General features: G+C 44.7%; 1 protein-coding gene and 1 long non-coding RNA gene across 6 annotated transcripts in view; one reads left to right on the forward strand and one right to left on the reverse strand.

Moving 5' to 3' along the window:
• LOC311588817 overlaps window positions 1–18,312 on the reverse strand; it is a 32,408-nt gene extending 14,096 nt beyond the window's left edge. The window contains exons 1-3 of one of the 2 annotated variants that reach the window (XR_014776340.1): window positions 17,730–18,312; window positions 10,900–11,060; window positions 4,945–5,126 (exon numbers count right to left, since the gene is read on the reverse strand). This is a non-coding gene — a long non-coding RNA (uncharacterized lncRNA). Of the gene's footprint in view, window positions 1–4,944; window positions 5,127–10,899; window positions 11,061–17,729 lie in introns of those variants that run through there. The other variant, XR_014776339.1, reaches the window with a different exon arrangement.
• GRIN2B (glutamate ionotropic receptor NMDA type subunit 2B) overlaps window positions 1–21,260 on the forward strand; it is a 459,317-nt gene that overhangs the window by 246,627 nt on the left and 191,430 nt on the right. For all 4 annotated transcript variants that reach the window (XM_084766782.1, XM_084766784.1, XM_084766785.1 and 1 more), the window contains one exon: window positions 3,681–4,279. In XM_084766782.1, the coding sequence (XP_084622908.1) occupies window positions 3,681–4,279 (599 nt within the window). The remainder of the gene's footprint in view (window positions 1–3,680; window positions 4,280–21,260) is intronic.

The raw sequence follows: 21,260 nt of genomic DNA on the forward strand, positions 1-21,260 counted from the left end.
TTGATCACTAGTGGGGGATCATAGCGCATGCTGGGCGCCTGCAAAGATGGATGTGTGGCCACCAGTACTTTCCACTCTCTGCACATATGAAGATTGTGCTTTGATTTGTGACAGAGGCCATAATTTGCAAAGCCTGTCACCATTTGCAACTTAGAGTTAGCTCAAAGCTTTGTTGGAAAAAAGAGCTATTCTATTCCTGGGCACTGTACGCCACACTGACGTGTCACCTAAATAAACAATGCTACACTCCTCATTATACAGGAAGCCTTTGCTCAAGCCATAACTCTGTCTCTTGATTTCCATGTGGCTTCAGCAAACTGGATTTGGTGGCAGATAAAATGGCTGCAGAAGGCATACTCATTAAATGAAAGACTGGCAATACAGAATGGGTAAGGTGGGCATGCTGAGTGATGATAGGATTGGAAGGTGTGCTCAGAATGCAGAAGGGGGTGCGATACAACCATGGTAATTTTTCTTATATCACTCTCATCGTAGATTTGTTTTCTTTGCATAGTAGCTGGCAATATCTTTATGAGTTCATTTGTAACTGTTGGGGAGACATTGAGAGATGACAAAAAGAAGGGAGGGTCAAGTTGCTGTTTAACAGATTTTTCATTCTTTAAGTTCAAATTCATCAACATTGACCATCTGAAATGGACAACCATGAGTTTTTCTCAAAGCTAATTCTTACTGTGCATTTGAGCCAACTGTAGCCTCACCCACCATATGTGGGACTTTGTGTGCATTCAAGAGTCTCCCTGTGATTAAATGCTCTTCACCCGTCATAGAACAGGTTGATTTATTTCATTTGCAATTGAGATTTCCTTCTCCCTAAGTCCTGTATGTCTTAAAGTATATTGAAAGCATTTTTACTCTGTGTAACCACTGGGCTTGTGGAAACTCACAGGATGAGATTTCCCACTTGAGAATCTCCAAGACTGTGTTTACAAGAAAATCAGGCAGAGATTTCCTTAAAGCAGTGTCAATTCTAGAAGAGTTGCTCTGTCAATGGGCTTTCTTTTCTAGCTCTTTTTCCCTTGAGCTTCTCTGCAGGTCCCTGACAAGTGTTGTAATAATTAAGCTTCATTGTCTCAGATACCCACTTGTCTTAGTCATTTTAAGCTGCTATTAAAAAAATGTCATAAAGGAGACAGCTTATCAACAGCACAAGTTTAGTTTTTGTAGGTCTGAAGGCTGAGAAGTCCACGATTAGTGGCGCTAGCAGATAGGGTGTCTAGTGGCCACTCAGGGTGGAAGGGTCAAGGTGGCTCTCCGGAGTCTCTTTTAAAAGGACACTCACTCCATTTCTGAGATCTCTTCCTGCAAGATCCATCATCTCTCACCGGGCAACACATCCTACTACCTTCACCCTGGAGGTTAGGGTTTTTTTTTAAGGTTTATTTTTTATGTATACAGTGTACATCAGATCACAGTAAAGCTGGTTGTGAGCCACCATGTAGTTTCTTGGAATTGAACTCAGGACCTCTGGAAGAGCAGTCAGTGCTATTAAACGCTGAGACATCTCTCTAGCCCAGAGGTTAGGGTTTATTAGCAGAGAGGGACATCATTTAATCCACATCCCAACTGTAACCTTCAACTGAACAATGGGTCATTTGTGCTTGAAGAACAATCCTTGTGTCGTGGAGGAAGTCCAAGAGTAGGTGTTAGCCAGAGTGTGAAAGGGGTACATGTGCTGTTATTATTTTACTTGAGTTACTTCCCTTTCCTCTACTTATCTATTCCTGTTACTTCATCTTCCTTATTTTTCTGACTTTTGTAGCCTTTTGGAGCTCATTTCTGTCTGTATGTTTAAGGCTAGAGGAGACAGGCATTGTCAGCAATATGGCACCTTTAGCAGGAAGACTCCAACCTCCCTGCCCCCGCCCCCAGCAGATAAACATCTCTTCCTACTCTGGATAGCTGGGGTCAATGGGACCAGTCCAAGCATAAGAAGCACGCAAGGCAACTCTTACTGCCCAACTAGGATCTCAAGCTACAAGTAGGATATTTACCAGCCTGTATTTTTTCAATAATTGGCACTCAAACAGCCACTACTTGGCTGTTTCTTGGCTATTTATTCCTGGACTACGAAATCACTATATAATTTAGCTTAAAGGGCCAATTTCTTGGTCTCTTGTAACTATACTTTAAAGCCTGGCTTGCTGTTGGCTGGAAGTGGCTATGCCCCTTGAAGAGAGACACAATTGTGTTGGCCTAGATTATTTCAAAATGGACAGGGGCCCTCAGATGGACCCTTAGTCTGTAGGAGCACAGACTAAGAAAAGTGACACCATTACCAGGAACAAATCAGGGGAAATGGACTGAGGGAGGACAAGGCTGAGAGGATATTCATTTTGTAGTTTCAGATTCTTGTAGCTACAAGGCAGAGCTAAAATATAGGTCTTGACATCTCAAAACAGCAGATAAAAATGCAGCTTAAAATGGGAGGAGTTTAAAATGGCTTCTCCCTCATATTCTCTCTCTCTCTCTCTCTCTCTCTCTCTCTCTCTCTCTCTCTCTCTCTCTCTCTGTGTGTGTGTGTGTGTGTGTGTGTGTGTGTCTGTGTGTGTGTGTCTGTGTCTGTGTGTGTTACACAGATCAATCCAAGGCCTGTGGCATTATATGAGTTAGAAAACAAACCTTCTTCTGTGGGTTGCCCTAAAATCAAGCATGACCACATGAGGAGTCTAGCTACCAGTATTTTAATGTATGCCTTAGAGGCGTAGTTTGAGCCTTACTCTAAGTTGTGTATCATATTATCAGAGCCACAGTTAGAAAATGAACTAAGTTAAATGAGAATACTAGTAAGCCTGGCATGGTGATTCAACCCTGTCGTTTTAGCTATTCATAAGTCCAAAGCAGGAACAAGTTCAAAGCTTCCCGAGACTATAGAATGAGTTCAAGTCCAGCCTGGGAAACCTAGTGAGAACCCATATCAATTTTTAAAAAACGGAAATAAGAAGGGACATTAAGTGTATAAGCTTAGTGTAAAGTATAGAATATGAAACCTTGGCTTCAGTCTCCAGTACTATCGGGGACTGTGTTACTAACAGCTCTATGTTCTCTTTAGTTTCTGTAGCCAAGCATGGAAACACTGTGGGTCAGTGTCCTTATACCACCCATGTAGGCACATCTGAGGACAGATCCTCCGTACTGGAGGTTATTCACCTTGATTGAAACCCGGAAAGTTAAAATTTTTAAGAAATGGTGTGTGTGTGTGTGTGTGTGTCTGTGTGTGTGTGGTGTGTGTGTGTATCTCTGTCTGTATTGTCTGTGTATGTGTGGACACCTCAGCTGGACCGGCATAAGACCTTGGTCTCCTCTTTCCTCTTTCTGATTATTTGATGTTTTACTGTGTAAATATCAATGTGTTTCCTTCTGAGGAGCTATCTAAGGCTCAGATCCTGAGGAGTTCAGACAAAAAGGCTTACAGACCAATATTGCTTCTTTTTTTATAAAATGCCGGGAACTACTCTTAGGAAGGAATTTATTCCAAAAGATTGAAATTCAAGAACATTACTGTTTTTAACTGAAAAAAAATTGAAAAGAAAACATTCTATGAAAAAAAAGAAATGAACATGAACTTTTGTACCCAGTAGGTTCATGACCCCTGTGGATTTCTCTGTTTGATTTCTCTGTTTCTTTCTCTTTTTTTTTTTCTTCTACGTTGACCGCTCTAGGATGAATCCTCCATGTTCTTCCAGTTTGGCCCGTCCATTGAACAGCAAGCTTCCGTCATGCTCAACATCATGGAAGAATATGACTGGTACATCTTCTCCATTGTCACCACCTACTTCCCTGGCTACCAGGACTTTGTGAACAAGATCCGCAGCACCATCGAGAACAGCTTCGTGGGCTGGGAGCTTGAGGAAGTCCTCCTGCTTGACATGTCCCTGGACGATGGCGACTCTAAGATCCAGAACCAGCTGAAGAAGCTTCAAAGCCCCATCATTCTCCTTTACTGCACCAAGGAAGAAGCCACCTACATCTTTGAAGTAGCTAACTCAGTCGGGCTGACTGGCTACGGCTACACATGGATTGTGCCTAGTCTGGTGGCGGGGGACACAGACACGGTGCCCTCCGAGTTTCCCACGGGGCTTATCTCTGTGTCTTACGACGAATGGGACTACGGACTTCCTGCCAGAGTGAGAGACGGGATCGCCATCATTACCACGGCTGCTTCCGACATGCTATCCGAACACAGTTTTATCCCCGAGCCCAAGAGCAGTTGTTACAACACCCATGAGAAGAGGATCTACCAGTCTAACATGCTGAATAGGTGAGTGGGGGACACCGGTGCCTGGTGGGACCGGAGGGCTAGGAGGAAGCCTCAAAGGGAGGGGATGGAGGTGCAGGACCAAAGCAAGGCCATTCAGGATGGCAGCAGGCTGAAGACTGGCCTCGAATCGGCACTTGGTCATGGTACAGGGGCATTTGAGTTAAGCCCTTCTCTTTTGTGTTCTTCTTCTAAGAAACAATGAATCAATTGGTAGAATGCTTGCCTGGTACATATAAAGCCCTACTACCACAAAAAACTTGGTGTGGTGGTACACATCTGCAATCCCAGCAGGTGGGAGGGCAGAAGGGTCAGAAGTTCAAAGTTATTCTTAGCATGCACTTAGGCCAGCCTGGGCTATGTAACCCTTCCCCTCCCTTCCTCCCTATTTCTCTCTCAAACACACACACACACACACACACACACACACACACACACACACACACACATCACACACAAGGGCAGCTCTCATTCATTGAGTACTTACAATGTGCTTAATGTTGCTGTAACAGTTTTACATTATATAATCTCTCAGTACCGTTAGTCAGGTTTTAAAAAATCATTTTCATTATCTACTATATGAAAACAAGGCTTATAGAAGTAGCTTGTCTTTAATCAGACTGTGAGTGGATCAGCTCAGAACTGAACCCAGGCCTTTCTGATCTATCAGTATTTGGCCACTGGATTCAGTAGAGTTTGAAGAACTCAGCTTTCCTTTGGGAAGTTTCTCCATTGGGAGGGAGTGGATCTACTAGCTTGTGAAGTGTTCTTCCCTTAAAGAAACAGACATGGCCTTAGCTCCTTTGCTTCTCTGTTGTCTTCATGAGTCAGCATGCTGTGGTAGAGGCACCTTTTAGTAGAGAAAGGACTCTGTTTTAGTCACTTTGCTTTGCTCTGACAAAATACCTGAAAAAAAAAAACTTAAAAGGGAGAGAGATATATTGGCCCATGGTTTCAGAGGCATCAGTTCATGACTGGCTGGCTTCATGGCTTCTGGCCCATAATGAGGGAGGAGGACAGGATGGCAGAGAACATGGTGAAACATGGCAATTTATGGTCTCCATGGTATGCATGGTATGCACAAAGTAGAGAGAAACAGGAAGGTAACGGTGCATCCTTCAAACATCTGCCCTCAGTGACCTACGTCCTCAAGCAAGAACCCACCTCCCAAAGTTCCTGCCACCTCTTAAAGTAGTGCTACTACCTGGGTACCAAGCAGTCATCACAGGAGCCTCTTGGTGTGTGTGTGTGTGTGTGTGTGTGTGTGTGTGTGTGTGTGTGTGTTCACATTCAAAGCTTCACAAGTGGAATGCTGTGTCCCGGCTATACTATTCCCCCGTAGAAGTGTCAGCAGACTGCATGAAGGAGATCTTATGCTTTTGTGATTTTCTTATTTTGTAAGATGGCCCTGTATGTAGGCTATAAAGATCCAAACAAAACAGAACACAAAGAAGAACATTAAAGTGACCAAAACCCTAACTAACCATATGTAATTGTGAAGTTAGTTAGGAACCATCTGGGACATGTTGCTATACATCTGTATCTATATGGGTTTAAATATAAAATTTTACTCAAGTCAACCTATGCCTTCTGTTCAATACATGGCTTTGAACACATCCATTGAAGGACTTTTATTTTGAACTATTTAAGTAGGACAAACAGAATGTTCTCTAGAATCACAGCATCCTCAGGTACCCACAGTCCAGCTCTAGAAATGAAATGACAGAGGGCACCCTAAGAAAATTAAAACACCTTTGGTGACAGTTCACCCGAGTTAGCCAGGTTTAATCTCTGGAGGGAAGGTGATCTACAGTCACTAAACAAGGCTTTTAATTTAGAGTTAGAATGAAAAGCAGCTTATTTGGCCGTGGCGGTGGCCATCACTTCCAACTCTCTCCTCTTGTGAGCTCTGCTTTCCCACCACCCCTTGGTGGCACAGAGGGTCCTGGTTGACTCCTGTCTCTCTCAGGTTTCTCCATCTTAGACTTCTCGGAACATTCTTCAAGTCTTGGGGCTTTGTCTTAGAGATGCTTATTTCTCTACTGGTGGCCAGTGACTCAATGTCTGCACACTCTCCGAGTTTTCATCTCTGGTCCCACCCTCATCCAAGGTTTGTATTTTACACCATTTTTTGAAGTACTAGGAATTGAACCTAGGGCGCTGTGTGTGTTTGTCAGGTGTATGTATACCACTGAGCTACACCTCAGACCCTGCCACATACACCCATACTTTTTTACCCCGTTATTTTGAGTCAGGGTCTTACTAAGTGGCCTAGACTGGCTCAGAATTCTCTCTGTAGCTCAGATAGACCTTGAGCTTGGAACTGTTCCAAGCCAACCACCCGAGTAGCTGGGATGACAGGTCTGTACCACCAGGTCTGGCTCCTAGCTTGCGTGTTAAACTAGATAAAACATCTCCTTTGATGCCATGGGTGTTGGGATCCCGTGTCTCCAAATCTGAACTGTTCATATCTTTACCCGCCATTTTCCCATCTTCTAACCAAATGTATACTGTCTGAGATGTGTCCTAATAGCAGGTTAATAAAATTAAACATTTCCAAGGTCTTAGTCCTGTGTGTCCCTGATATCTTGTGGCCATTGCGCTGCTCTCTATGTGCCCAAGTCTCACAGCATCACTAGCATGCCGTCACTGCATCTTTATCTACCACATTTTTTCCTACCACACTTTTTCCTACCACACTCCAGCCTATCTTTTCCCCTGTGATGCTGCAGGCCTCTTGCCAGCTCTCCCTGCACCCAGTTCTGTTTCTTTCTAACCCATGTCACAACCAGGCTGATCTACAATGGAATGTGATTTCATCGCCCGCCTGCTTAATGCTTTCCAGTAGCTTTTTTTTTTATTACTGCACTAATAAAGAACCATCTCCTTAATATGGTTTATAAAGTTTTACGCAGCATGGGCCCTGCCTGTCTCTGCAAAACTGCCTCATGCCTTCTCTCCCTCCAACGTGACCTTCTTAACGTGCTAACATACTTCAGTTGACTTATTTTTTTATTTTTTAAATATACTGCAGTCTCTCCCACTGACAACTCCCCTTCTGACATTACGTCTCCTCATGTACCCCAGGTCGAAATTTGCAATATGGTCCAGAGGTGATGATCTTATATCCTGTCACCTTGCCTCCATGCTAGGATTTCCGGTAGACGTTAGCACATCCATTTTATACGTGTTTGATGCTGAGATCAAGTTCAGGCCTTCAGTAATGCTAAACGAGCACTCTGCCAACCAAACTCCATCTCTTGCCTTCTTCACTGTCTTTGGAACGCTCCCTAGCACGTCCTTTGCCACCAGTAAACACACACAGATGGTCCTTTACCTGTTCCTTGCTAGTCCTTCATAGACCTTTGTCCTGACTTACCCTCGGAAGGCGCGGCTAAGCCTTGGGCTGACATCCCCCGTTACAGGCCTTCACCGAACCTAATGCTTTCCTAATTAAGGTGACTTCCAAAAGAGCTTTGCAAGAGCAAGCAGCGGCTTTCTATCCTTCCTGCTTCTCTGTCCTTATTCCGACACAGTGTGTGACAGGGGAAAGGAGGTGAGCGAGGCCCTCCAGGACTCCGCGCAGCACACACCCACTCTACCCTGCTGCTCTTTCTGAGGTGAGGAACCTTCCTGTGGAGTCGGTTCCGTAGACCCATGCGTCCTTCTGTTATTTTTAGTGTTCAATTCCAATCTGACTCATGTTAGGTTCTCCAATATTTGCTGCTTAAAAACCAAAGCTAAAGGCCAAGGACCACTGAGACTAACACATCTGTCAAACAACACAAATCAAGGGAAGGTAATGTTGAGCCTCTGAAAGGCAGCTCAAGCTTGTCCGCGCTGCTCTTAAACCTTCCCCAGGGTAAACAGCAACCTTCGAGTATATTGTTTCTGGCTTAGCTTATCTTACACTAGAGTGTAAATGTCACCTCTGGAACCTGGACCCAATGCACACATCCCTGAGACCACCATTAGTTTAACATTTGCTCAGTATCTCCTGGGTCTGGGAGGTTTTTAGGGCCATTAGAATATTGCCCTCCCCAGGTCTCATTTACGCTCTTTGCTTTTGGGTAAGTCAAGATGAGCGCCTATCACTCTGGAGGAGTGATGCTCTGGGCTCAGGGCATTGGTGCCAGTTTGAAGTCAGCTTTGGCTACAGGGTGGATTCCAGTCTAAGCCTGTACTACATTATAAGAAGTCCTTGCCTCACACAAAACAAAACAAAACCATCCCCACCACCCCCACCCCCACAAGCAAACTAACAAACTAATGAGCCACAAATGCCTCCTTCCGTTATATCAGAGTGTAGTAAACTTGAAGCAACAAGGCAGGGACTCCACAGTGTAGATTGTTCACAAAGCTGCAGGCTCTCGGGGTGGGGTTGGGGGTGGGGGTGGGAGTGGGGTTGGGGTTCGGGCAGGGTAGCAGCAGCAAGCAGAGCAGGCAGGGTCTACCATGGCTTGATTTCTACAGTGTGCTGCTCAATTTGCAGCTTCTCCCTGCCCTCCCTGCTTCTCTACCTGGTGGATGCGCTTGCCTTCTTCCGTCTCTGGCATCCCTCCCGTAACTGTCTCCCTGATTGGTAGATCCCTATTCCTGGCTTCTCCTCAGCCCTACAAGTGTATTTTTCACTCTTCTTCATCTTCCCTTTTCCTTTCAACCACCATAGCTTTTGGAGGTCCTTGGCTCCAATCTACAGCCTCTGCTAAGGCTATTTTAGGAGACTATTTTAAAGAGTCCAGAAAGGCTTGGGTTAACTAGCTGGGACTTATAGAGAGGTATCCACAGGCCTGAGGTACTAAGTCTGGAGACCTCCCTGGGATTCAGTTAGGCACTCTTGGTCTTCCTCTTCTCACTTGCTGAGCTAAGACTTGCCCCTCTTCAGAGCTCTGCTTTCATTAGGGTCACTCTTTTAAATAACAAACCAAGCAAGCAGACGGACTATTTAGCCACAGCAGGAAATCTTTGCAAATGAAATAGCTGCAAATGATTGGCTGTTTTATGAGGAAGCCGGTCCCTTTGGCTGCCTGCTCCTTTCTCCACCACAGCCCAGGAAGGTAGGCTCCTCTGGAGAATTCCAAGAGCAGCCTAGACACCAGAGGGCTTTAGGGATGCGGAGCATGAAAGGGGCTTCTTTTCTCACCTCTTAGCTCTGGCCTCTCAGAAATATAAGAGGATGTTAAGCTCTAGTTTATATGTGCTGGACCGTGGCTTTCTTCCCATGTATGGCAAGTTCCTCCATCATGAGTTCAGGAACCAGAGTAAGAGATTATATGAGGGACCAGGGCAATGGCTCATTCGGCAAAGTGCAAACTTGGATCCTAACACCCAGGAGGAAGGCCAGAAATGGTGATATGTGCCTTTAATCCTAACACTGAAAAGGCAAAGACTAGGAAACCCCATCCATGGCTTATGGGCTGGCTGGCCTGCCAAATCATGGAGCTCAGGATCCAGTGAGAGACCCTGTCTCAAAATTTAGCTTAAAGAGTGGTTGAGGAACACTACTGATGTTGATCTCTGGACTCTACACATGCATATAAGTATGTGCATATATACCTGTACATAAAAGCACACTTGCCTGAACATGTACAAATACACACACACACACACACACACACACACACACACACACACACACATACACACACACACGGATGGGGGGGGCGGCTAGGGGGAAGATTATTTGATAGGCTTGACTCTCAAAGACAGATACTTATGATCACTTGTTTAGTAATCCAAGGGAAGTTTTTTTAAGCTCATAGAAGACCCTCACAGCATTTCAGATCACTATCAGATAAATGGTATATAGCAAGTACCTATTTCAACCGTTGAAGCTTGACTAGCTGGAGATCTGATGATTCTTTCTGGAGAGGTTGGCCAGAGGAAGTTCACTAGTCTCTCTCTCTCTCCTCTCTCTCTCTCTCTCTCTCTCTCTCTCTCTCTCTCTCTCTCTCTCTCTCTCCTCGTTCCCTTCCTCTATCCATCTACCATCTACCTACACACACAAAACAACCATGTCTTTAATTCCAGAACCCAGGAGGGTGAAACAGGAGGATCGTTTGAAGCCAGTCTGGGTTGTCTAGTGACCCTGTCTCAAAAATCACAACTGAATGAAACAAGCAAACAAAAAACAGCCCAGCGAAATCTGAAGAGGTCAACAAGGAACATAGGGGTTTGGTGTGAGTCCATCTCACACACCGCATAGGATGTCCAGCTACTGAACTAATAGTTGCGTCTATGTGAAATCTTAACAAGTTTAACTGGGCTCCTGTCTTTTTTCCTTGCTAATCTCACAACTCTAATTTGTGCATTAATAAGAACTAATTTTCTTGGGAGCCATGTCACATCCATTTACGCCTTATTAGTGAACACAGCACAATGCCCTGCCATTATGCAGGGCGTGCTGAGAGGGTTTATTCCAACTGGGAACTTCATTTGACTGAAAGAGCTTTGGAATTTCTTGTGGCTAGTGAAGGCTCCTCTGCTGAGAAAAGCCCACAAATCTTTTGATCCCAGACCACCTGGAAGATGGGAGGGGAGTGACTAGCTCCATTGCCTCAATCTGAGCCACAGAGAAGACTTGTCAGCTACTAGTAGGCGCAGCTCTGTAGTTCTTCCTTTACTTTTCTCCACGGAGAGTTCATGGCTGTTTTTCTTCTCAGTGCGCTGGCTAATACTCGGACGGTTCTTTTCTGTCACTCAGGTACCTGCCATGTACTTCTGGATTCATTTAAAAGCCCAAGAACCCAGTGCTTCCATTTTCTCTGCTCAGCAGCGGATGGGACTAGAAAAAAGAGCAGACGCTACTTGAGAGAGATGGATCTTAATATAGCTGTCCTCTTATAAATCTTGCCTAATGATATTTTCCCCAGTGTCTTCAACATTCTTATTCAAAACTGGTTCTGTACTCTCTTACATCCTTTTCAGTGAATGATGCCATCTCAAAAGGATCAGACTTCCCAGCTTGGTTACAGAGGAATGGGATCAGAGAGATGTAGAAAGGTGCACTGTTAAGTCCTTATTAACCGAGCTGTGAGGAACATAATCGTTTTGCAACCTTGAGGCCAATGCCCAATTTTTGGATCCATTGTGTTAGCTGGCTGCTCTCGTGGGATGCCCATTTGACTCCCTTGGCCTGGAAAGTGCTGGGATGTTAAGAAATAAACAAAGAATTAAAACCGTTAGATTTACACAGTGCGAACAAGAGCTGATTTGTCGTTTTCTCCTTGGTTGCTATTAAATGTTCCCTAAGCACCAGGCATAGGCAGACCTGCAGTAAGGCAAGTGTATGCATTCAGTTTACATAACTTAATACAGTCTGCATGTTGGCCAGGTCAAAGGTTGTGTGAATGTGAAGTTGTAAGTGGAGGAGCCCCTGCACTGGTCCTTAAGGCACTAAGGGATCTAAAGAAAGTGTTTGCATATAAAATGCTTAGAAAAGCAAGAGGCACCTGTGTATACCGGGAGAGGGACTCTATCTACTCAGTGGTTTAAAAGGGCATACAAACTGGAGAGCAGGGCTGAGGGGTCTAATAGCTATACTAAAGGATATGTCATGCTTATGTGCCAAGCACGACAAAGTAGATGTAAAGAATAATTGGATGTAAGGATTATTTAAAATATTGTTTCCTCTAGTCTAGCATTTCCATAATATTACATACAGGAGTGATTATTCCAGTCAACTGATTTTTTAAAAAAGTACTTATTGATTACATGTGTGTCTATACGTGGGTTTGCGCATGAGTGGAGGTGTCTCAGGAAGCCAGAAGAGGGCATCAGATCCCTTGGAACTGGAGTTACAAGTTGTGAGCCAGCTAACATGGATGTTAGGGTCCAAAGCCCAGTCTTCTGCAATAGAAGGAAGTGCTCTTAACCACTGTTTTCTTTCTCATAGGTATTTACTAATGCTTAATATTGAGGCCCTTATATAATTATGTATTATGCAATTGATCATGATTTCATTCTATTGCTATTCCCATGACATAGGTGAAATTTCTCCTCCTCCTCCTCCTTCTCCTCTTCCTCCTCCTCTTCTTCCTCCTCCTCATTCTCCTCCTCTATTTCTTGCCTTCCTTCTGTCCTTTCTCTTTCTTTAAAAAGTGATATATAAGAGGATCAAGGAGAAGAGGAGGTGAGTAAGGCGAGGGTTCTACTTCATGGAGAGCAAGGACATTGTGTACCTGTAGGAAGATACACTGTCTATGGGAAGAAATAGGACACTCTTGAAGAGAAAAAGCAGAATCAGAGAAGTGGCTCTTGGTGGACTAAGCAAATCTCAGTTGGAAGAAGAGACTTCATCTCTGAAGGCACAGGGTGGGAAGCAATGAGATGGCTCAAGAAGGGAGGTATCTTGTACACACTGAAATACAGTAGTCACCAGCCAGGCAATAAGAGGAATCATGCTACTCAACCTTTACAAAAGTCCTGATGCAAATGTCCTCAAAAGACATCTACTGATTTCCATGTTTAAAAGTGGGCCCTCTCCTTCTCCCCCTTCGCAAGCAACCTCTGTCCATTTCTACTGCTCTATTTCCTTCCATGACATTTAACAGACAACTTAAGTACAGTTTATCTTTAAAGATTTTCCTAACTTTCTATTCCCAGTCAATTTCAAGCTCCAAGTGATTTGTCCTAAATTAATGCTTGTATTCCTAGAATAGTAGATGATAAGCAGGTAGTTGGTGAATGCATATTAGGTAAGAGAATGAACAAAGATAGGAAACATTATTGAGAGAGTGGGGGAGACAGAGTGAGAGCAAGAATGAGAGAGAGAGAGAGAGAGAGAGAGAGAGAGAGAGAGAGAGAGAGAGAGAGAAACAAATAGCAAAATAGGTGGCTTACTATGTAGACCAGGCTGGCCTCAAACTCAGTGATCCACCTGCCTCTGCCTCCTGAGTGCTGGGATTTTTTTTAAACCATCATGTATTTTTAAGAAACCTGATGTCCAGGGACGTCTAGCCATGGCAGGTCTGGGCTGCATGTGTCCAGGGACCTATAGGTTCACACAGCCCTTCCTGTGCAGCATAGAATGAAACTTTGGGGAAAGCCCAGCCTCCCTTTGCATGGCTGGTGCTCATCTCACCCAACCCCTCTCCCTCTCTGTCTTCTTAGTTAATGGTACAAAGAGGAGTCTTGTGAATCTGAGAATAGATTCCCAAAGGTTACTCATTCGTTAGAGGCTGGCAGGCCTGAAACCTAGGGGTCCTGATGGCTGGGGCAGTATTTAGGTCTCTTACTGGCTTGACCAGGGAGCCCCCATTGGCTGTTAACTTTTGCCCTGGCCTGACTGCATGCCCACGGCTCTTGCTGTTCCTTTGCTTCTTAACCCTGACTAGGGCACAAATTCACATTTAATGAGAACTGAAGCTGGCATTCTTTGGAGGTTGAGTGGGAGTTGTTTCTCTGTCTGCTCTCTCTTTCCACCAGAGGATAAAGGCAGCTGGGTGGTGGGGGTTTTCAGGAAGCTAGCAGACTGTCATTTCTGGTTAGGAGCTGGCAACCTGAGTGAGTGCTGGACCCCAGCTGGTCATGGTTAAGGTGGGCAAACATTGGTGTCTTAAGAGCAGTGATGGGCGTATGGACTTTGCAGCCATATGAGATCTTGTGGTTTGGATAAATGGTGGTTTCAGGCTTCCTCTCTGATGGTACAGACAGGGGGCATAGGTGGTCATATCTGAGAAACATTTCATTAGTACCTGAGATGCCCAATATGGATTTGGGAAAAAGTGGACACTCGGGATGATTGCTAAGGTATCTCAAGTGGCGCTGAAGATAATGCTTAGATAGAAACCAAGAAAGGGGTAGGTTGAAGGTCCAAAATACATACAAGGAACCTTTCCTGGGCTTTCAAAGGTTTTCCAGAAGGCACACCTTCCTCCGGCGGTGTCTGAGAGGTGTGCATACACTGACTGGCACCAGTCCCGAGGCTGGGCAGGCTGGTCAACACTGAAGGAACTGCTGCTGACAGATTAGAGCTCCCCGCTGCTGAAGTCTGTTCCCTCTTGTCCAGCTTCCAGCAGAAGCAGCTGGCCAGGGGCTGCCCACCCTTCCCTCACGGCTCACGCTTTATCCTCTCACGCGTTCTCACTTCACACCCACCCCTCTCTTCCTTTCTCCTCTCAACTCTTGGTTTTCCCCTAGAGGGCGTTCTGTTCATTGATCTTTTACTGCTGGTTTTCATTGAAGGGCTTGGAAGGCTTTCTGCATTCATGAGTGACCTTATGTGCAGTTCTTGTTCACACGCATCCAGAGTCGTTATGTGAATATTACATATGCAAAGAGTACCTGTGTGTGTGTATGTGTCAAATGAAGCTGAGGATCATCAAGAGGAGTGGATAAAATAGGTAAAATCATTTCCCTAGTTCTTCCTGTTAGGACTGTATTGACGATGGGATAGCACTTGAAGGAAGCCCTTAAGATATGATTCACCTCCCACTCCAATAAATCACTACATGGTAGCTCCTTTCTAATTTGATTCCAGTTTTGAAGTCTTGATGGGTGTGAGAATGACAGTTGGATAACCAAAGCCGTTTAGTGTTTGGTAAAAACAAAAACAAAAACAAAAAACTTGGGCTGAGGAATACAACTCAGTGGTGGAGCACTTGCCTAGTGACACCAGGCCCTGGGTTCAGTCCCAGTATAGGAATAATGATGAGGAGAGAAAGGACACTTAGTGGTCAAGTGGCTTTGTACATTTCTGATAAGGCAGAGATGTCTTATGTTACTTAAGTCACATTCTCCCTGCACAAAACAGCAGAAATAGCCACAGAAGTCATGCTGTGCCAGGAACATGTCCCTCCCAAGTGGACATCTCTCTAATCTCCAGCAAGATATTATAGGTAGAAGGTGGATGAGGTTGTATGTCAGGAGACACTGAGTACGTGGCCTCAAACCTGATGACCAGAAACTGCAAGTTGTTCAGTATCATGCCTGAGAATAAAAATGAACATTTTCATGCAGGTTATCTTCCTGTGTGGTGCCTCGCTTAGTCATGGCAAGGAGCCTGCCCAGGCCTTGAGCTCACCATGTGTATGGGCTGTGGACATCACCAGGGAGAGCCCAGGTGCTTCCTTTTCTTTCACTCAGTGGCAGGTCCAGACACTCCCCCCCACATTTTCTGTCTCTTTGGATAAAAGTCTGCCAGGTACTTTGCTTAAGCAAACATAGCATCATAGAAGGCTATCAGAATGCACTTAATAATTACATAGACTTGAATAGTGGGACACATTCCTGCTTATTATTGTCTATGTAGAGAAAAAAATTAGGGTCTGTGCATGCATGTGTGTGTGTGCGCACATGTGTGCACGCGCATGTGTGTTATAGATGAGTGTGCTATAGATTATTAGTGAAAATGCTGACTATATAGGACCACGGGCTATATAGGACCATCATCTGCATCACTCTGGTGCCACATCTGACGTGTTCAGACTTCCTTCTTTACTTGGTGACAATAGGGTCACATATTCAACAGCCATGTCTAGAGCATAACCGGTGAGGAAAGCAAAAGCCACTCTGAACTAGCATCACCTACACCAACTCTGTGGATAGTGTTGCTTTAGAGACAACCTTGACAAATGTTCTCTGTGTCTAAGGAAGTCTGTGTGCAGTCATTTAAACCAAACAGTGACCACATTCAGGTATCTGCCCAGAGCTACACAGTCAGCTAGGCCTGCTAGGGCCCCGTCTGGGTATGGCCTTCATCCATCTGCCCAAGATGGCTGCCAGAACCTCAGCCTCAGGCAGAAGGTTGATAGGAGAAGGCAGAAAGGCAAGCGCTTCTCTCTCTAGGCGATTCTGTGGAATTGCCACAGTGAACTTACAACTTATCAGAAATCAGTCTATAGTCACAAAGAGTCACAAGGACAACTGAGTAGTTCAATTTCTAACCTGGACAGCAATATGCTCAGGTTGAAAAGAAAGAAAGAAAGAAAGAAAGAAAGAAAGAAAGAAAGAAAGAAAGAAAGAAAGAAAGAAAAAGAAAACAAAACCACGAAGTTCTGTGAACCGGAGAGCACGAAGAGCATATTGTTTGGTAGGCAATGAGTAGTCTTTGACATTCTTGTCTGTGTGACTCCCAGAACATAACAGCTTAGGAACAGAAGCAGGGATAGCGATCAGGCAGGCCAGCTGACTGCATTATCAAAGGATTATTGGAACAGGGAAGGTGTTAGGGAAACCCAGCAAAAGACCTTGAAAAGCACCATGGGAAGTCCATTTGGGGAAAGCTCAAGTGCAGCCCAGAGGTAGAAATGATCTCCATGTAGCAATACAGCATAGTCATTGTGAAGTCATCAATAGAAATGGAAATTATATTGATTATCCTTGGTTTCAGGAGCCCAAGAGCTCTATCTCACCTTTATAAAATTTCCATTAAAAGACTTCCTATAATCAGGAACAAAAAGGTGGTTTGGTACTTAAAAATACTAAGCTTCAGCAATTTAGTAAAATTACTTCTTAAAAAAGGGTTATAGAATGACGCTATGTGCCAAGTGCTCTGCACAGCGCCCTTTAATCTGGAGACACAGCCAGGGTATTACTGCCTCCAGTTTTTTTTTTTCAGGTTTAAAAAAAAAGGAGAGCCAGCAGAGAGGGGCACACTTAGACTTGACTTGTAGATGCGGTTTCCAAGCCAGTAGATGCGGTATACCAATCTCAGAGCCAGTAGGTTCCACGCTGTTGATCCACCTTGGACTTCTACCTTTCCTGCAATGCTGACTCAATTGCAAAGGACTTTGATGGGGATGAGCACAGCCTTAGCCCACAGGGCAGAGTGGCTTAGAGTCAAGCCTTTCTTCCTTGGACTGGGCAGATGGTTTAGTGTATAAAGTACTTGCTGTGCAGAGTTCAAATCCCAAGAACCCATATAAGGCCAGAGGCAGGGGTGTGGTTCTGTAACTCCAGCCCCCCTCTGGAGGGACGGAAGAACCCCTGGAAATCCCCAGGCCAACTAGCCTGACATACGTAGGGGGGAATAAGAAGAGACTATACCTTAAATAGGGGGTAAGGACTGACAACCAAGGCTGTCCTCTATTTTAGGCATGTATGTGCCCACGCTCACACAAATGAATACACTCACACAAATAAACACAATCACACAAACACAAATACGCACATGCACACACACAAATGAACAGACTTACACAAATAAACACACACTCACACAAACACAAATAAACACACACATGTACACACTCACTCAAGTGAACACACTCACACTAATAAACACAAGCACACTCACACAAATGAACACACTCACACAAACACAAATAAACACACACATGTACACACTCACACAAATGAACACATTCACATATTTACATACAGAAACACACACACACACACACACACACACGCACTATTCTCTTCTAGACTATGACAGAGGCAGAGTGAGCTGGGGTGTGACACCTAGTACATGTAGATTAAAGATGTCTACAGTGATCCTGGGGGATGTTACCTTGTCATCAGATACACTTCGCTCTGATGCCGTGGGTATCTTCCTTTTCACACAAGGGAGGATAATATGTCTTTCTCACTCTGTCACTGTGTGTTGCCAGGTCCTTTATCTCATGTGTGGAAAACCACACACAGACACTGCACGCCTGGGAATCTTGTAATGAACGAGGATGTAAACATTCTGTTCTAGAATCTGTTGGGCTTCCGAGAGGTTAGAAGACCATTGAAAATACTGTCATGGACATGTGATAAGACAAAACAAGACCTTGACCTCTGTCTTGATTTACAAATGTCTTCCTGGGCCACCTCTCATTTTTGACAGGTTAGATAAGTTGGAACTTGCTTGAGGCATAGATTCTGCCAGGGATGGGAGAAAAATGAGGTAGGAGTGCTGCTGGGGATGAAACAGAGCTGACAGGTGGGGGCAAACTTTCTGCATGTCACAAAATGACATTTATTCCCTTGATGACATATGCAGGAGGTGTTTGGACTCCCTTATATACACTGAAACTTGTTCAAAGTTCTAGAAGATACAGATGCTACCCAGCATCCACTTTGATTGGCCTCAGGAGGAGTGAGGTGTCCACAAAAAGATTCCTTTACTTTGTAGTCTTGGACTTACTCTTCTGGCAACACAAAGTGAGTGACCCAAGAGGCTGGTAAAACACATGGAAGGAACAAAGATCCGCATTAAAGAGGGTGCTGGCTAAAGCTATCAGGAATTTTCTGGTGCTTCCTAATGACCTAAAGGATCTTTTATGAAGTTAAGGAGAAAGCAGACATGCTTACATCCCAGGTTCTAGTTTAATCCATTGACCTCCTGGTCACAAATTATTAGCCCCTGAAAACTCAAATGTGCGATAGAGAATAGTCCTCTGAGATGCACCCCGATCCCTCCCCCCACGCACATACATGCACACACTTGGTGTGCTCACTCACCCACAAGTTTAAAAATAGGAGCCATGGTGTTGCCATGACTCCCGGTGCAACTCAGAGCTTCTTCCCTCAGATGCGATTTCCCTTCAGAGCTCATTTAAGCGAGAATCTGGCTCAGAGCGACCTCTAGCGGCACAATCCTTAGGGGAAGCTCTTCCTTCCAGAGTTCAGCCCAATCCCCAAACTACCCCAAAACAGGATCCAGGGGATCTGTGATTCACAAATCTGTCCTCATTGGTCACAGCAACAGGCTTATGCCTACTGGTTGCTACCAAGTGGGAAGAGGGCAGCTGGTGGGAGATTTGCAGCCCACAACTATTTGTAGAATAGTGTAGGTGCTGGTGGTAGAACGGTGGCCAAGCTGTTCACCAAGTAAGGAAAATTTACTGCTATCAGCAGCAGCTAACAGACTTTTTCGGACAGAGGAGTCTTTGAAAATGTTATCACCTGGTAATGAGTCAACAGCCCTGGGGAAGTGTTGACAGGCTGGCTTCCTTGCCTGCTGTCGTTGCTGTTTTCCTTTCCCTGTGTTTTGAAGCCTCACATCACTGCTTCTTGTTACCAATTGCACGGAAGAACATAGGAAGACTGTACGGAATGAGGGTCTGACCTAGCACAAGCTCTAGCTCAGAAGCGCTGGAAAGGGGTGAGGTCTTGGGGGGAGTGATGTACATTAAGAGCTCAGAGGTTGCTTCCAAATAGCAGCCAGGGGGCTCAGAACCAGCCTGTTCTTGTTTGTGTGGCCCAGATGGGCAGAACAGGGTCGAATGACATGACGGCTTTCACATGGATTTGAAACCTTGTGCTCTTGAAAGAGTTCTTTCCTTGGATTCTCTCCTGAAGACCAATATAATTATTGCTGGTGTGGGAACCTCAAATTCCAGAGAGGTTACAAGTTGTGAATGTATAGTTCTTGAGTGGTGCACCTGACTTTCTCGTGGGGTTTTGTTCCTTTAGCTGACACTCGTGGGTCTGTTTTATGCAGAGCGATGAGTTTGCATCAGTATGGTTGGCATCAGGAACCATCAGAATGAATTAGCTGTAAAGGGCCTTCAGTTCAACCTGCTTACAGACTACAAGCACAAAAGACACTGAACCTTAAAGCTTCCAGCGTGATGTGTGCCCTGGCCTTGATGAGAAATTGATGCATTGCTAAATTTTGGAGCACACAAGCGGCTTTAAAATGAAAGTTTTTAGTGCTAGAAAATGATGTTCTTTGTATTGCTACACTGTTATTATATTTAATGGAATTGCAGACCGAAGTGCTATAGAAGGAAAGGAAAAATAGCATTTAGAACGAGGAGGAAAGGGGTGAGTACCACAGTAAGGAAAGTGAGGTGTCCATCTTCTACCTTTCCCCCCCGCCTTCTCTTTTGAAGGGTTGGTTCCACTGGTCCTGATCCATGGTGTCAGGATCTGGTAGGTGTTTTTTTTTTTTTTTTTAAATAATGTGTGGCATTTAAATTGTCGTGGTTCTGACTGGTCTGAGTCTTGGCACTGTTCTGTGAGGCAGCAAGGCCAAAGCACAGCCCTGTAACTGTATTAAGCAGCACAATTAAGGAATATTGCATTTGCAGAACAGATGAATGCCAACTGTCTGATTAAAGGCTTGAGGACACGTTATGTTTCGCCAAAGAAACGAGAAGAGAAAGGGGAAAATGCTGCATTACTCTTGTTGGTTCCCTGTGATCTGTAGGAGGGAGTAGTGGCAGAGCCTGCAGGCATGCTTACCACAATGATGTCAGTAGGTGGTTGTGGCCATTGGTTTTAACCGGGCTTCTACCTACCCAGTCATCTCTCCGACATGTATGACAGAGACGGCAGGCTGGAATGGGCAGAAGTTTTGCATCAGATTCTTAAGTCCAGCAGATTTGGGCTTTGTGGAATAAGCCGGAGGTGGGGGGTGAATCTAGAGTTTGTGTTCTCACCCAAATCCAGACTCCAAATCAGGGGGGTTATATGAGCTTTCCTCACCCCTTCACCAATAACATGACAAAAGACAAGAGCTAATCACCACTCGTAAGTAGCATTTATTAATTGCTTTACAGTGCCTGCTCTCCTTTTGGAACCAGCCAGGCATTTCTTGTGTAGCACATTCTAATATTCAGCTGGCTTCTTGAAGTTTGATAGAAAAAAAAATATCTTACGCAGGCAGACAGTCGAATTCTTATTTTACACACTACTGAATGCTGAGCTCTGCGAGCAGAATTATGTATTATAAGCATTTCGGGATTTTGTATCCACATACACGCAAGTTCTTCACTGGAGGTTAAAGATGGTTGAAAGAGGAATAACAACCACAGTACACTCTCAAACTGTAACGGACTGGTGGGTTTTTACTAGCTCAGAGACTGCGACCATTCTTTAATGCCCCTTGTGCTATATAGTTCCTTTTCCTGGCTGATGCTATTCTCATCCTGCCTGGTGTGATCCGAGCCTCTTGCTATGCTGGCTGTTTGGTACCGGTGTTGTGTGAATCATAGTAAAGACTTGATAGCCAACCTGCCCAGAGCATCTCACACTTGTGTCTACACTTCTATGTTTGCATGTTCAGTCAAAGGTGGAAACTAAGAAATGCCATATGGAATCCTGGAGC

Source organism: Acomys minous (assembly GCF_964271855.1).
Source record: "Acomys minous genome assembly, chromosome: 17".
Taxonomy (NCBI): Eukaryota; Metazoa; Chordata; class Mammalia; order Rodentia; family Muridae; genus Acomys; species Acomys minous.